The sequence below is a fragment of the Arachis ipaensis genome, chromosome B07, assembly GCF_000816755.2.
Source record: "Arachis ipaensis cultivar K30076 chromosome B07, Araip1.1, whole genome shotgun sequence".
In the NCBI taxonomy this organism is placed as follows: domain Eukaryota; kingdom Viridiplantae; phylum Streptophyta; class Magnoliopsida; order Fabales; family Fabaceae; genus Arachis; species Arachis ipaensis.
Window position 1 is genome coordinate 112431074 of NC_029791.2, and position 14393 is coordinate 112445466.

The 14393-nt window shown below is 36.0% G+C and overlaps 2 protein-coding genes across 2 annotated transcripts; both read right to left on the reverse strand.

Annotated features, from left to right (window-relative positions):
- LOC107605847 (uncharacterized acetyltransferase At3g50280) lies at window positions 668–2335 on the reverse strand. Its single transcript, XM_016307768.2, has one exon. It carries the CDS (start codon window positions 2271–2273, stop codon window positions 897–899), a length of 1377 nt encoding a protein of 458 aa, XP_016163254.1. The 5' UTR covers window positions 2274–2335; the 3' UTR covers window positions 668–896.
- Window positions 3787–5565, reverse strand: LOC107605848 (uncharacterized acetyltransferase At3g50280). The gene has a single exon (XM_021106250.1). The coding sequence runs from the start codon at window positions 5395–5397 to the stop codon at window positions 4030–4032; it is 1368 nt and encodes a 455-aa protein (XP_020961909.1). The 5' UTR covers window positions 5398–5565; the 3' UTR covers window positions 3787–4029.

Genomic DNA, 14393 nt, shown 5'->3' on the forward strand with positions numbered 1-14393 from the left:
TTAAAAATTAAGGGTATTTTTTTTTTTGAGTAAACCACAAAAAATATACCCGAATTATTTTGGTGCTGATAAAAATGCTTTCAAATTTTTCTATCGACAAAAATGTCCTCAAATTATTTAAAACGCGATAAAAATGCCCAACATTAAATATGTATTCTCAAAAAGTATTTTAGAGATTGAATTTTAAAACATTTTTTTGTAAGCATGATTAGAAAAATGAGATATTTTTATCTTCAAAATTTGATGATTTTTTGTTAAATATATATTTTTTTTTGTAATTTTTTTGTCAACCATCAATAATACTTTTCAAAAATAAAAAATATTAGAGATCAATTTTTTATCGAATTTTTTGTATATATTTTGTAAATAATTATCAACGTATTCTTATAAAATTTTGGATCAAATGTATAAATAATTTGTCAAATACAAAATCATTCTCTACTTATAAAAAAATAATAATATTTTAGACATTTTTATCGCATTTTTAAATTATTTGATAATATTTTTGTTAATAATAAAATTTAAGAGCATTGTTGTCGGTGCAAAATAATTAGAGTGCATTTTTAGTGTTTTATTTTTTTTTATTTATAAAAAAAGAATCGAAATGTCACCTCTCCAAAAAAAAAAAAATTCCCCAAACCATGCCTAATTAACAGTTTAACACAGTAAAGCACTGAAAAACGATTCAATACCGTACAAACACAGGTTGAGCAGCACACAAACATCAAATGACGAAATCTTTGGTGGAACAAACAAGTTTGATTATCGGCAGCATCACATATAAGGCTTAATCTACTTCACAAACAACATTAAAAAGAAAAGAGAAAAGAAAACATAAACTGAAGCAGCTAGCAATTATTCTTCAAGCAACAAGGTGGAAATGCATGAAGGGCACATTAATTAGACACAGAAACCGCATTCATGAACTCTTGGTCAGATTCCAACGCACACATTGAATCTGGAAAAAGACACATTTCCAAGTCAACGCTTCCACCTCCTTCGCGGCCAGGGTATGACGTTACTTTCCCATCAAATTTATTAGCATATCCACTCAGAACCGCCACCGCTTTCCCCATTCCAAATTCATTCCCATACATGTTGAATCTCGGTGAACTACCCATCATCACACTAGCCGGTTCAAAGAACCGAGCATGTTGATAGATCACTGGAGACTTTAACCACTCTTTGAGAAACTCAAGCGTCACTCCATTATTATGGTTCACAACAGCCAGGTGGATCTTCCACGCTGCCCAACCCAGATCATGTTCAAGCAATTCCCCTGCTGTCATTGCTGCACTCACCGCATGAAGTACGTTCCCAAAGTATTCCGGAGGCAGAGGAGGTTCCATTCTGCTTCGATTGTTCATTGCCAGCTTGCAACTCGTCTTTCTATCATGCGGTAATCTGCGAGCACGAGTGATGCATCTCCAAACAAGTGCTGACAATGATTGGAATGAAGAGATCTTGGTGGTGTTGGATTCCTGGTTTGCCTTTGCTTTCAGCTTGGCAATGGATTCTGCACTGAAGTGGAAGATCCTCTCTCTGAGTTTTGGTGCTTCGAATCTACAGACAAACTCGTCATGGTGTTTGAATGGGAGATTGATTATTGGGCCACAACCCTGTGGAAACCAGCGCTTGTGAATGGGCTTGTGGGAAATGTTGGCAACATCAACGTCTTGTTCCCCTTTGAATTTAGATTGAGAATGAGATTGAAAGATCTTAGACCAAGCGTTGAAGAAGTTCCAGTAAGAAGTGCCATCAGCGAGGGAATGGTTCATGGAGCAGCCAATAAAAACGCCGTCGATTAGTTCAGTGACTTTGATGGTTAAGAGGGACACGTGGTGGCCGTCATGACTGACGGCTCTGTCATGATCAAAGAACGACTGAACAATCGGAGGGACGTCAACGGGGGAGAGGATATCAGATACGGTGAGATCCACCGTTGCGTGGATGAATTTTGCTCCGGGAGAGTTGACGCAGTCAACGGAGACAGAATAAGAGGGAGGGTCTTGGGTTTGGTGAGTAACAAGGCGACCAGCCAAGGGATAGAAATGGATAAGGGTAAGAGAGAGTGAGTGTTTGAGATCGTGCAATAGATTTTGGGTGAAATTTTGAGGTTGGTTTTGTGGCTTCTTGAAGAGAAGTCCCTTTTGGATGTAATGGACGGAGAGCATGGCAAGATCCCATGGTGTTAGGTGGCACAGTTGTGTTGAGTCTTGCGTGCTGTGGTGTGGCTTCACGAAGCATTCCGAAACAGGGGATGTGCTATTCATCGTTTAATCAATCAATTTTAAGAGGGGTTGAAGTGGAAGCGGCCAGGGACGCATGTGTTGTCTGATTATATAAAGGAGACGGAGAGGGTGGCAAAAGAAACGAGTGTCCTTATGCGATATTTGTACAATGTGTATAATAGAAGTTTAGTGAATATAATTATTAATATTATTTTTTTAGAAGCTGAAACTTTTAAGTTTTTAAAAAGACTCTAATAGTTATTCTAGATAATATGAGAGATGTTTATTCTATAATTCAATAGTCTATTATACACATTGTATAAATAGTCTATTAACTCCCTGACAGGATTCTATTAGAATATATATCTCATTGGAATTTTGCTATTGTACAGCATGCAAATAGGTTGACAGTTTGTATATTTTTGTATATTCCTAAGCTGCGTTTGATTCTGAGAACAGGACAGGACAAGATACTGAGAACAAGACACTGAGAGACAGAGACACAAAATTTTGTGTTCTTATATTTTTTTGGTGATAAACTAGAACAAATTATGAAAATCCAATTTATTCTCATTTTTTGTTCATTCAAAAAATTTAAGATGAAAAATATAATAATAAAAAATATAATTATAAAAAATTAACAAAAATAATGAAAGAAAAAATAAAAAATAAGTTGTGTCCCCTTATTAGTGTCTCTGTGTCTTTCCTGTAAGGATTGATACAAAATACACTAATTCAGTATCTCTGGACACATTGTCTCTGTCCATGTCTCTTCTGCCAAACGTAATTTTGTGTCTCAGTGTCTCTGTCTCAGTGTCCTGTCTCTGTAAACAAACGCAGCCCTATATACTCTTGGATACGATGATAATGACTTAAAAATTTAAATTTCGTGTATTTAAACAAAAATTGAAGTAAAATTCGTTTGAGACTAGACAAACTCTATAAAAATTATAGAATTATCCGGGATGCGGCGAACTCGCCCTAACTCCAAAAGAAAATCGTATTTAAAAAATTAAAGTTAAAAAATAAGAAATTTTTTTATTTTATTTTAATAAATTTTTTTATGTATACATTAAAATTAGTTATTAATATAAAATAATATTAAAAATAAATTAAATTATATATATTTATATATAAATATATTAATAACTAATTTTAATAATTTAATTTAAAATAACATTTTTGGATTACTATGTTTTATATGATAGAATTCACAAAAGATAATGTCAAATATCCTAACTAAGCTACTTCGGGTGTTGGTAGGGTTGTCATTGCAACACTTGGTTGGTTGACCGCTGTCTTTGACCTGAAGGATGGGCACTGGATTGGATATCCCCACATATTTACATCTTTTTCTGTTTACAAAAAACATTTTAAATAATTAATAAATTTCAAATCACATTAAATAAAATCAACCATAAGACATATAGAACCTCATAGTTAAATAGAAAATATATATATATATATATATATTAAAGGATGAAATCAAAACCACTGTCACCACATCAAATAGATTCAATTCCCGAAAGAATTTTGATTCCTGGCTTTTTAAATAACTCTTAATATTTCTTTCTCTATTATTTTTGTTTGATGGTAACTAAGAAAATTCACACGGTAACGATTTCCTCCAACTTTAATCACCCATATCCTTTTTGCTAATTCTCCAACAAATCCATCAAAGTTTCTGTGTGTCATGTAAAGTAGATAGATAAATGTCAATTGCTCATTAGGCATAAACAAGTGACCTAACTAACGATAATGATAACGATGAGAGAGTAAGTACTACGAAGAATTGGAACTAGTGGAGGGGATTGAACACAGAAACCGTATCCATGAAGTGTTGGTCAGATTCCAAGGCGCTCATTGTATGAGGAGAAAGACACACTTCCAATTGAATGCTTCCCCCACCTTCACGGCCAGGATATGACGTCACCTTGCCGTCAAACTTGTTGGCATATCCACTCAGAACCGCCACGGCTTTCCCCATTCCAAATTCATTCCCATAAACATTGAACCTTGGAGAACTGCTCATCACCACACTGTACGGATCAATGAAGCGACCGGTTTGATGAATAGCAGGGGATCGCACCCACTGGTTGAGCCAATCCATCACCACTCTGTGGTTGTATTTTGCAACAGCTTCGTGCACCTTACCCGCTGCCCAACCCAGATCATGCTCACTCAGCTCCCCTGCTGTTGTAACCGCTCTCACAGAGTTAACTGAGTTTCCGAAGTACTCTTGCGGCAGAGGCGGTTCCATTCTCGTTCTGTTGTTTATAACCACTATGCAACCGCTTCTTTGATCACACGGCACGCTGCGAGCACGTGTTATGCTTCTCCAAACGTGAGCTGACAATGACTGGAACGAAGAGATTTCGTTGGTGCTGGAATCTTTGTTGGCTTTGGCTTTGAGTTTCGCGATAGAATCAGCTGTGAAGTGGAAGATCCTCTCTCTCAGCTTGGGTGCTTCGTATCTGCAGATAAACTCGCCATGGTGTTTGAAGGGAAGATTAATTAACTCTGGAAACCAGCGCTTGTGGATTGGTCGGTGAGAAATGTTGACAACATTAACATCTTCCCCTTTGGCTTGAGATTGAAATATCTCAGACCACGTGTTGAAGAAGCTCCAATAAGAAGTGCCATCAGCGACACAGTGGTTCATGGAACAGCCTATGAAAACACCATCGATTAGCTCAGTGACTTGGACAGACAAGAGAGGCATGGCGTGACCGTCATGGTTGACTGCTTTGTTGAGGTCGAAGAACGAGTGAACAGTAGGGGGGACATAGACAGGAGAGAGGATATCGGATACGGTGAGGTCTAAGATTGCATGGATGAATCTTGCTCCTGGAGAGTTGATGCAATCAAGAGAGACAGAATAAGAGGGAGGGTCTTGGGTTTGGTGAGTCACAAGGCGGCCTGCAAGTGGATAGAAATGGAGAAGGGTAAGAGAGAGGGAATTTTTCAGATTATGCAACAGATTATGGGTGAAATCTTGTGGCTGGTTTTGTGGTTTCGTGAAAAGAAGGCCTTTCTGGATATAATGAATGGACAAGGGGACAATATCCCACGGAGTTAAGTGGCACAACTGCGTTGATTCCTCGTTTGGGAGGTGTGGCTTCACGAGGCATTCTGAAATGCGCTTAACTACTCGACTGCTCCTCATCCTATCCAAGTAATAGCCTTATTCATGTGGATAATGTTAGTTTGAACACAGCCATGGATTCTAGGTTTATCCACTCATCCTTCTTCAACGTCTTCACTCCTCCACATCCATTTCATTTCATTTCATCCAGTGCTCGGTTCTTCCTTTTGAGCTGGACTATTTTATAAAGATAATCAATGACATTACTATCAAAATGGTTCTTCGTCTTACTTCAATAATTAAAAGGCAGAAATTCACCTGTGCTAGACTTCATATTAAGTTGTTTTTGGATGGCTGACACGTGTTACCATTTAGTTTGAAAAAAATTGATTTATTTTATATAAATGGTTTGATTAAAAAACTAATTTAAATTGGATAAAACAATTACTTTTCCTCTCCTTCTTTATGCTCAAATTCATTCTCTTCTAATTTTTTAGAACTAATATCAAACTTTCAATTGGGTATGTTCGTTTTATTTGTATTTCTTAATAAAATTTATTATTTCAAATGTATTTTTTAAATTTATGTTTTCATCACACTATTTGATGTTTATGATGAAATTGATTGGATGTTGGACAATAATTTTAGGAGTTTTATTGTTAACATCTTTGTCTAGAGTCAATACATAGATTGATTGGGTTGCCATTACATCCTATATTCAAGTCATTATAGGTAAAGTTAGTAAGGATGCAAAAAAGAACGTATCAAATTCATCATTTAGGAATTTAGCGATAACATGCAGAAAAAATAAAATTTTTTTAGAGGTAGTTATTTGATCTATCTAAATCGGTTTTTTAATTAAACTATTTGTATAAAATAAACCGATTTTTTTCAAACCAAATGATAATACGTGTCAACCATCCAGAAATAACTTCATGTGAAGTCGACTGCAGGTGAGTTTTCACCTAATTAAAATGCTCTCTCAGTTTTTAAACTAATCAAAATAATCCCTCGATTTTAAATCGTAAATATTTTCTATGTCAATCATCAAAGAGTAAATTCCCGTAATGATCTATGAAATTCAGGTCGTTATCCAATATAATCTCTGAGATTCCAATTATACCATTGTAGTCTCTCAAATATGGCTCCAAATACCATAACGATTCCTTGACATTTTTTCGGTGATGAGTCGTGTCACGAGTTTGCTACGTTGGAGGAGCCAAAACATTGTGGTTTTAGTTTGGCGCCCCATTTTGTAAAAAAACGTCGTCGTTCTAGTCAAAATAAGAATGTTAAGTTAAACGAATTTGATCAAACACTCTCCTTTCACTCGTCTTTTCTATTTCCACCCTCCCTTTTCTTCTTCTTTTTCTTCTTCTTCTTCTTCCTCTCTTCATCAATATCAGTGAGATTGAAATTCTTGCATTTGAAAGACATCAAAATCAGGTTTCACTTCGTCGTTCGTCTCCTCCTCCATCATAAGCAAGAGATTCTGCCGTTAGTGAAGATAATTTTTTTTATTCTTTTTTTTTTGCAATGCATGATAGTTTTTTCTTTATGCTTGTGTTATGAGTGTGGTTAGTGTTTTTTGCTTTTTTTTTTTTTTTGTTATTGTGGTTCTAGAGTTTGATTAGGTTGGGATTTTGTGAAAATGCTCTATTTGATTATGGTGTTGTGTTATTGTCTCTTCTTTGGACGGACGGCATTCATCGTTAGCGAAAGTTTAGCAAGTTTACATTTGATTTATTTGAATTTAGGGTAACAATGAGTTGTAACTAGTGAAGGCTTTAGCTACTCAAAAAAGTTGAAAACCATGCTCTTATTCATGATTGTGAGTGTTCTATTTGTCCTGTACTAAAGGTTTCTATGTGTAGCTAAAAATAATTCATTAATTGCTGATTTTTCAAATATCTAAGAATTTCTAACTATTTTATAACTACTTTTTCTGTTATAATATCTTTGTAATTGGAGAAAAGGTATTTTTCTCATGTTCTTTACACATTAAAGAACTACACTTGTCTTATTATCTTATTTTCACATTGGAAGGGCCTTCAATGTTTGAAATTTCATGATAGTGTATTCCTTCTAATGCTAACTATTTCATTCAGTTTGTTTTTTCCTAATCTTTTTTTTAATAGTTAGTGTAAATGGTATCAGTTGATCGTAAGATAGCCAAATGGAACAGGACTAACACTTCTGATGGTTATAATGCTAAAAAAAATACATGTTTAGTAGTGTTCATTTAGTTTTTTTTGTTGTGTATAAATAGGACAGAAAAATCTGTTTGTGTTTATGGTGACTGTAAAGTAATATATTTTTTTTTTCAGATGGAAGAGATGTTGGACAATATGTTTCATCACGGGATAATTTCAAAAAAAAATCAATAAAGAATAATGGTATATTATCCGGATAATAAGACTTGTTTAATTTATCTAGATGTTGATACTCTAGATGTCTTCTACCTGAGGAACTACCATAAAAAGTTTGGTTATAATGAGATAAAGCAATGTTGGTGTCATGTTCTTGAAAAAAGGCTTGGAGAACGGGTTGAAAAACTTGAATAGTGACAAGGAGATAAGAGAGATGGTGAAGTGTGCTAAGAAAAATGATGGAGTTATTGATGTATATTTAGAGCATGGAGTGTCAGTACTAGAAGTTTTGGAGGGCAATCAGGCTGATGATGGAAAAGGGTGCACTGCTATTATAGAGGCTCATATGAATCCCCTTCCAAATGAGACTTCTACCTTTGTGGTTATTCCCACCATCTATGACAAGTTCAATCCACCAATGTCCTCTTCTGCACCCAATACACAACAGAAGAAGAATTCTCCAAGATTAACACAATCATTACCCTCAAAGACCAAAGTTGTCTCAAACACCAAAAATACACAACCACCACCATTTTCAAATACTCAAATTCAGACAAGAAAATCCACTAACAACACCAATCATGCCAAGCCAAACAAGCCCACCAGTAGCATCCAATCTACCAAATCTATCAAGATCACCCAAAATACCAAGTCAGATAAAACCAACGAGTCTAAACAGCCCAAGAAAAGTAGTATATCTAAAAGACGACCTTGTACAAGATCTGTTGCTAGAGGATTTCAGAGTAAAATTTTTAACAATGAGATTCCATTTGTGGTGTCTTCTGACTGTTACGAGAGTGAAGAAGATAGACTTTTTAAGTCAAACCTTGATAAAGACAACTCCTCTAGTTCAGATACTGGGGACAATAATGTCAACAGTGGGAGTAGGAGTAGGGTGAATAAGAAACAGAAGGAGAATATATTCAAAAATGTTGGTCTTCTATTTAAAGGAAAGGAGAAGATTCTAGTTGAGGATGATACATTTGTGCAAGATATTAGTGATGAAGAAGTGGATCTTGGTTTTATTGGTAGTTTTGTTGAAGGTGCAGATTATGGTTTAGATCCTGGAGCTGATTCAGATGGTGCCAATTCATGGCACTTGGAGGAGATGAAGACTCCTCAGAATTCAGAAGATGAACTAGAATAAGACAATAATTCTGATGACGCATGTCCAGTATTTAGGGAGGGTGCAAGATTTGGAGAGTCGCATCTTGAGGTTGGTATGAAATTTGGCACCAAGTGAGACTTTAGAGAAGTTGTTCGAGAATATACAATTCAAGAGGGTAGGTGCATACGCTTTGCGAAGAATGATAGCATAAGGTGCAGGGTAGTTTGTAAGGTTAAGGAGTGTCCTTGGGTGGTTTATGCATCAAGGGACCATGAGGACACTTGTTAGCAAATCAAAACCTTTAATGACGACCACACATGTCCTAAAGAAGATAGAAATAGGGATGCCAATAGGAATTGGATCTGCAACAAGCTTATGAAGAAGGTCATAAAATATCCTAACTTCAGACACTATAAGTTGTTTGATTGGAATGTTGTTTGATTAGTTGATGATTGACATGGTTAGTGGGTCTATTTTTTAAGTTACATGCGACTGTTACTATATGTTTAGTTATACCATTTTACATAGGTATTATTTAGGACCTATTATGGGCTATCGATTTAAATGTCAGGGACTTTTATGTGTACATTTGACAAATGTGAAGGACCTTTATAGCATAAGGTGCAGGGTAGTTTGTAAGATTAAGGAGTGTCCTTAGGTGGTTTATGCATCAAGGGACCATGAGGACACTTGTTGGCAAATCAAAATATTTAATGACGACCACACATGTCCTAGAGAAGATAGAAATAGGGCTACCAATAGAAATTGGATCTGCAACAAGCTTGTGAAGAAGGTAAGAAAATATCCTAACTTCAGACACAGTAAGTTGTTTGATTGGAATGTTGTCTGATTAGTTGATGATTGGCATTGTTAGTGAGTCTATTTTTGAAGTTACATGTGACTGTTACTATATGTTTAGTTATACCATTTTACATAGGTACTATTTAGGACCTATTATGGGCTATCGACTTAAATGTTAGGGACTTTTATGTGTACATTTGACAAATGTGAAGGACTTTTACGAGGATGATGACTATATGGTAGGGACTATTATGGTGATCGATCATAAGTATCAAGGATCAACTGTGTGTGGATATGCATATGAATACACTATGACTAAACTGTTATATAATGTTCCTAATTGCCAGGGATTAATATCAACAGTGCAAGAGGTGATGCCCAATGTGCGTCATCGTTTTTGTGTTTGACATTTGTGAAAAAATTTCAACAAGAGTTGGAAGGACCTAAAACTAAAAGGGCTTTTGTGGGAATGTGCAAGCGCAAGGACTTATCAAGAGTTCAAGGATGGAATGAAAAAAATAAAAAAGACTGAATGAGGATGCATGAGCATATTTAGATAAATGGCCAAGAGAGGCATGGACTAGAAGCTCATTCAGCCATAAGCCGAAGTTGAATAGCATTTGTAACAATGCATGTGAGGTGTTCAATGCAAAGATCAAGGATACAAGAGCTAAGTTCATTATAACATTTCTAGATGATGTTCGAATGTTCGTTGTGTGGACCATAGCCAATAACAAGGTGAGACTAAACAATCACACTGGAGTGCTCACACTGTTTATAAAGAATCAATTGGAGAAAGTTAGAAAAGAATCTAAGAATTTAAAGCCTATTTGGACAGGGGGTAACGGAAACGAAAAGTTTGAGGTGCATGGACACCCAACTAACCATGTGGTGGACTTAGGAAAAAGACTATGTACTTGCCAATTTTGGATGCTTACAAGTCATTTGCATTGTTATAGTAATTATTTTTGTATCCCAAATAATCTGATTAATGGTATATGACTAAAATCTATGGTTGATGTGATTGTTGTTCATATGCAGGTATTCCTTGTGTGTATGCATGTGCTGCACTTTCTCGGGTTAATAAGCCATCAGAAGAATTTTGTCACCACTAGCTAATGATGGGGTCATACAGGAAAATATATAATTATCACATTAATCCGATTACTGGGCAACCATTATGGGAGCATGCAGAAGAATGCAACAGGCCACATGTACCAAAAATAAAGAGAAAACCTGAAAAACTATAGATGAAGAGAAGGATGGATGCAGATGAGAATGGTGGTGGAGGGTCTAAAAAGCCTAAAGTTGATATCAAATTTCAGAGTAACAATGGAGATAATGTTCATGTAAAGAGGCAGTTAGGGACCTTTACATGCAGTTTCTATGGTGAAAAGGGACATACAAAGAGAGGTTGCAAGAAGAAGAGGGTGGCTGATGATGTTGCTGCTGAGGATACTAAGAAGAAGAAAAATGAAGGAGGTGCTCCTGCATCTAAGCAACAAGTTGAGTAGCCTCAAAATGATGGTGACCAAGGTAATGGAAAAAACAATTCTCTTGTGCAGCCTACTGATAATACACCGGCCACTTTTGATGCACAACTTGTGGAGATAGATATATCTCAACCAACTACTTTCAAGACAGAAGATTCTCAAAAGGTAGCTTAATATTTACATTTCTTACATTTTTTGTGATTCAAGTGAATCACCATTCATGTGTAATGCCATTTTTTATTCATCTAGGATCCTAGAATAAAAAAGCCTTCAAAATTGTCACCAAAGAGAAGATCTTCTCCACTAGCGACCTTTGGCCCAGTGAATCCTATGCAGGATGCTAGTTTAGGAACTGCAACAAGACTTGTCAATTACATGAAGTTTGTCCCAAATCCAGGATTTAAAGCTCCAAGAAAGAAGAATTAAAGACTTTAACTTAATATGTACAGGGCTTTCTATTTTGGGTTTAAAACTTTTCACTAGACAATGACTAGACAAGGATGTGTGATCCTTTATATTTTACTGTGAAGTCCTCTCTTTTGAGGCAACTATATTTAGCATGCTCATGTTAGTTGGATGCCCTTTGTGTTTTGTGACTGACTGGTTTAAGTTGAACCATTATCTTAATACACTTATGCTTTATTGTTTTCAATCACTTATGTTGCCTTCTTTGACATATTATTGTTTTCATTAATTTCATAATTACCCATATTTTTATTCCATCAACAAACACCATTCATCAGTTTTTAATACCATAATCATATTATCATTTTTTTCATATATTGTTCATTCAATGAATACATGGTACCCACAAAACAGGATAACCATAACCATATTATCATTTTTTCACTCATGATTTACAATACAAGATAACCATCAACACTATCAATACAGACACAACTAACACCAATAACTGGTTAATCAATTTTTGATTTCGGACATCTTCCTCCAACCTCCCAAGCCTCCAATCAAAATTCATCTTCACTTCATGATTGTCTCCATAAGATTCTAATTTCTCAAGTGGTTCATTCTGCCCATAGCTCAGCTTCCGTGAATGTAACTTCCCTATATTCATTATAAACCCAACCATTACCATGCCACTAGAATTTCTAATAATCCCCCCGCCCCAAAAACTTGAATTAGTCACACGGAAAACTGACCCATCAACATTAATCTTGCTCCAACCTTTCTCTGGTGGATTCCACCCAACCAAGACAGAAGTTGTGGACATGAGGCTTTTGTTACTCTTTTTCATAAGTTCAAGCACCTCATCATAGTTCTTTGCTATCCCTTTGTTAATTGAAAGAGAATCTGAATGCGACCTCATGTCCACAAGACTTGCTACTCTTTTGTGGATGAGAGGGATGCCAAGATATTTTCTTAAATTGCTAGTCAAGGGTATGCCTAGGTCTCTACTAAGTTCTTCCCTAATAATGTTTAGGTGATTAACATTTTTAGAGAAGAACACACAAGACTTACTTAGGCTTACCTTCTGACCTGAAGCTTCACAAAACACCACTAGCACTAAAGGTGTTTGGCAACGTATGGGCTTTTTTTTTAGAGTTTGGACAGATCCTTGATCCAAAAGGTAATCCGACCCGAAAAGCCATCCTATTCTCAACAGAACGTCATTCCAACCTGATTTCTATCATCACTACGCCAGTATGCCTCCTCTGTGTTGCTCCATGGATGCCACTGGGATGGACTTCATCTGAGCTCATTTCTCATAAATTTTTCAGGAACAAAATATCTCAAATTGGAATTTGTGTTGCTTTTGGAGATTCTACAGTATTCTTAGCCTCTTTGTAAGTATATGGCTAAACATAAATGGAAGTATTTTCATATGGAAATGCAAATTCAGTATATGGGATTGCTTATAAAACATTAAAGCTCGAATTATAGTTGTGCCCTGCGTTCGGTTTTCTTTCATCAAATTAATTAAAACTTAATTATTTAAAACCTAATTCTAATTTCACAAAACTAATAAGAGACATGATGCAATTGAAAAAAAAAAAAAAACTCATTCACTAAAATCTTCCAATAATTTAAGCAGTCTTAATCTTACCTTACTTAATTTACTCTAACATTATTTAATTTTTACATCCATTAAATTAACACAACAAATCCTAATCACACACTTCATTAAAAAAATTTAACCACTGATTTAAACTAAACCCGAACAAAATGCTAAAGTTACAAATTAATATGTCAAAATGAAATAACCATGCCAACAATAAATCTGATAATAATGGTTGCAGGGTCTCTTTAACATGGTGGTGGCAGAGGCAGCAGTGACGGTGACTTGAACGGCAACCACGTCAGAAGCGGTCACAGATACAGCAACAGAATCGACAACGACGTACAGCGGCGGCTTCAGTGGGTACTCCAGGCGGCGAAGACAACAACGGCGAGGTTCCAGCAGCCTCCCGGTGGTGGTGATAGTGACTTCCCGATGGCGATGGAGAGAGCACACGAGAGAAAAAGAGAGAGGGTTCGGACAAGTGAGAGAGAGAGGTTCCGCGTTTGAATTTTAAACCACATTTACCGTTGGATTTATCCGAAGGTAAATTACCAAAATGACGCGTTTCATTAAACCATTATACCGTCGGATTATACTGCCGGAAAATCCGACGGTAAAATTGGCGCCGTTGAGTCTTATTTTTGCGCCATCAATTAACGTCGGTTTTTGCAACGGAAAAACCATTCCAATAGTAACCTTTTGTACCGACTAATTTCTCTTTCTATCCGTCGGAAAATTCAACGGTAAATTCACCAGTATGACTCGATGCTAAATCCAACAGTAATTCCGATGGTACTCAGTATTTTTCTTGTATTGGCAAGAAATGGGGTGAGAGACATCGTAATAGGCGGCGCTATGAAAAACCATGGTCCGTGTGGTGGTGACCGGTGTAAGGAGAGCCGCGACTCTTGGTGGTTGAGGCTGGTTGGCTAGTGAAGAAGAAAGCTATGGCTGCCAGACTAGTGTGCAAAGCACAAAGAAAAAGAAAACACGCAAACAGACAAACTAAGTTGAAATAGATAAAGGAAAAATTGAAAAAAAAAATGCTAAAATAGATTTTTTTTTTTGTGTTAAATTTCATGGAGCTTCAGAACTCCAAACAGTAACGAAGTATTGTAACAGTCACCGACTATATGATAGCGAGATAGCTTGTGCAAGTCACCTATATCCTTTGGTGAAAAAACTATTAGTAGTAATAGTGACTTAGAAAAGCAACTTTCTAAACTAAAGAGAAGAAGGTTAAAAAAAAAATGCACCTGTGCTAATAACTTAGAAAAAAGTAAGTA

Bases quoted from the DNA above. Each gene is read 5' to 3' on its own strand.
- LOC107605847 (XM_016307768.2), bottom strand. From the start codon at position 2,273: ATGAATAGCACATCCCCTGTTTCGGAATGCTTCGTGAAGCCACACCAC.
- LOC107605848 (XM_021106250.1), bottom strand. From the start codon at position 5,397: ATGAGGAGCAGTCGAGTAGTTAAGCGCATTTCAGAATGCCTCGTGAAG.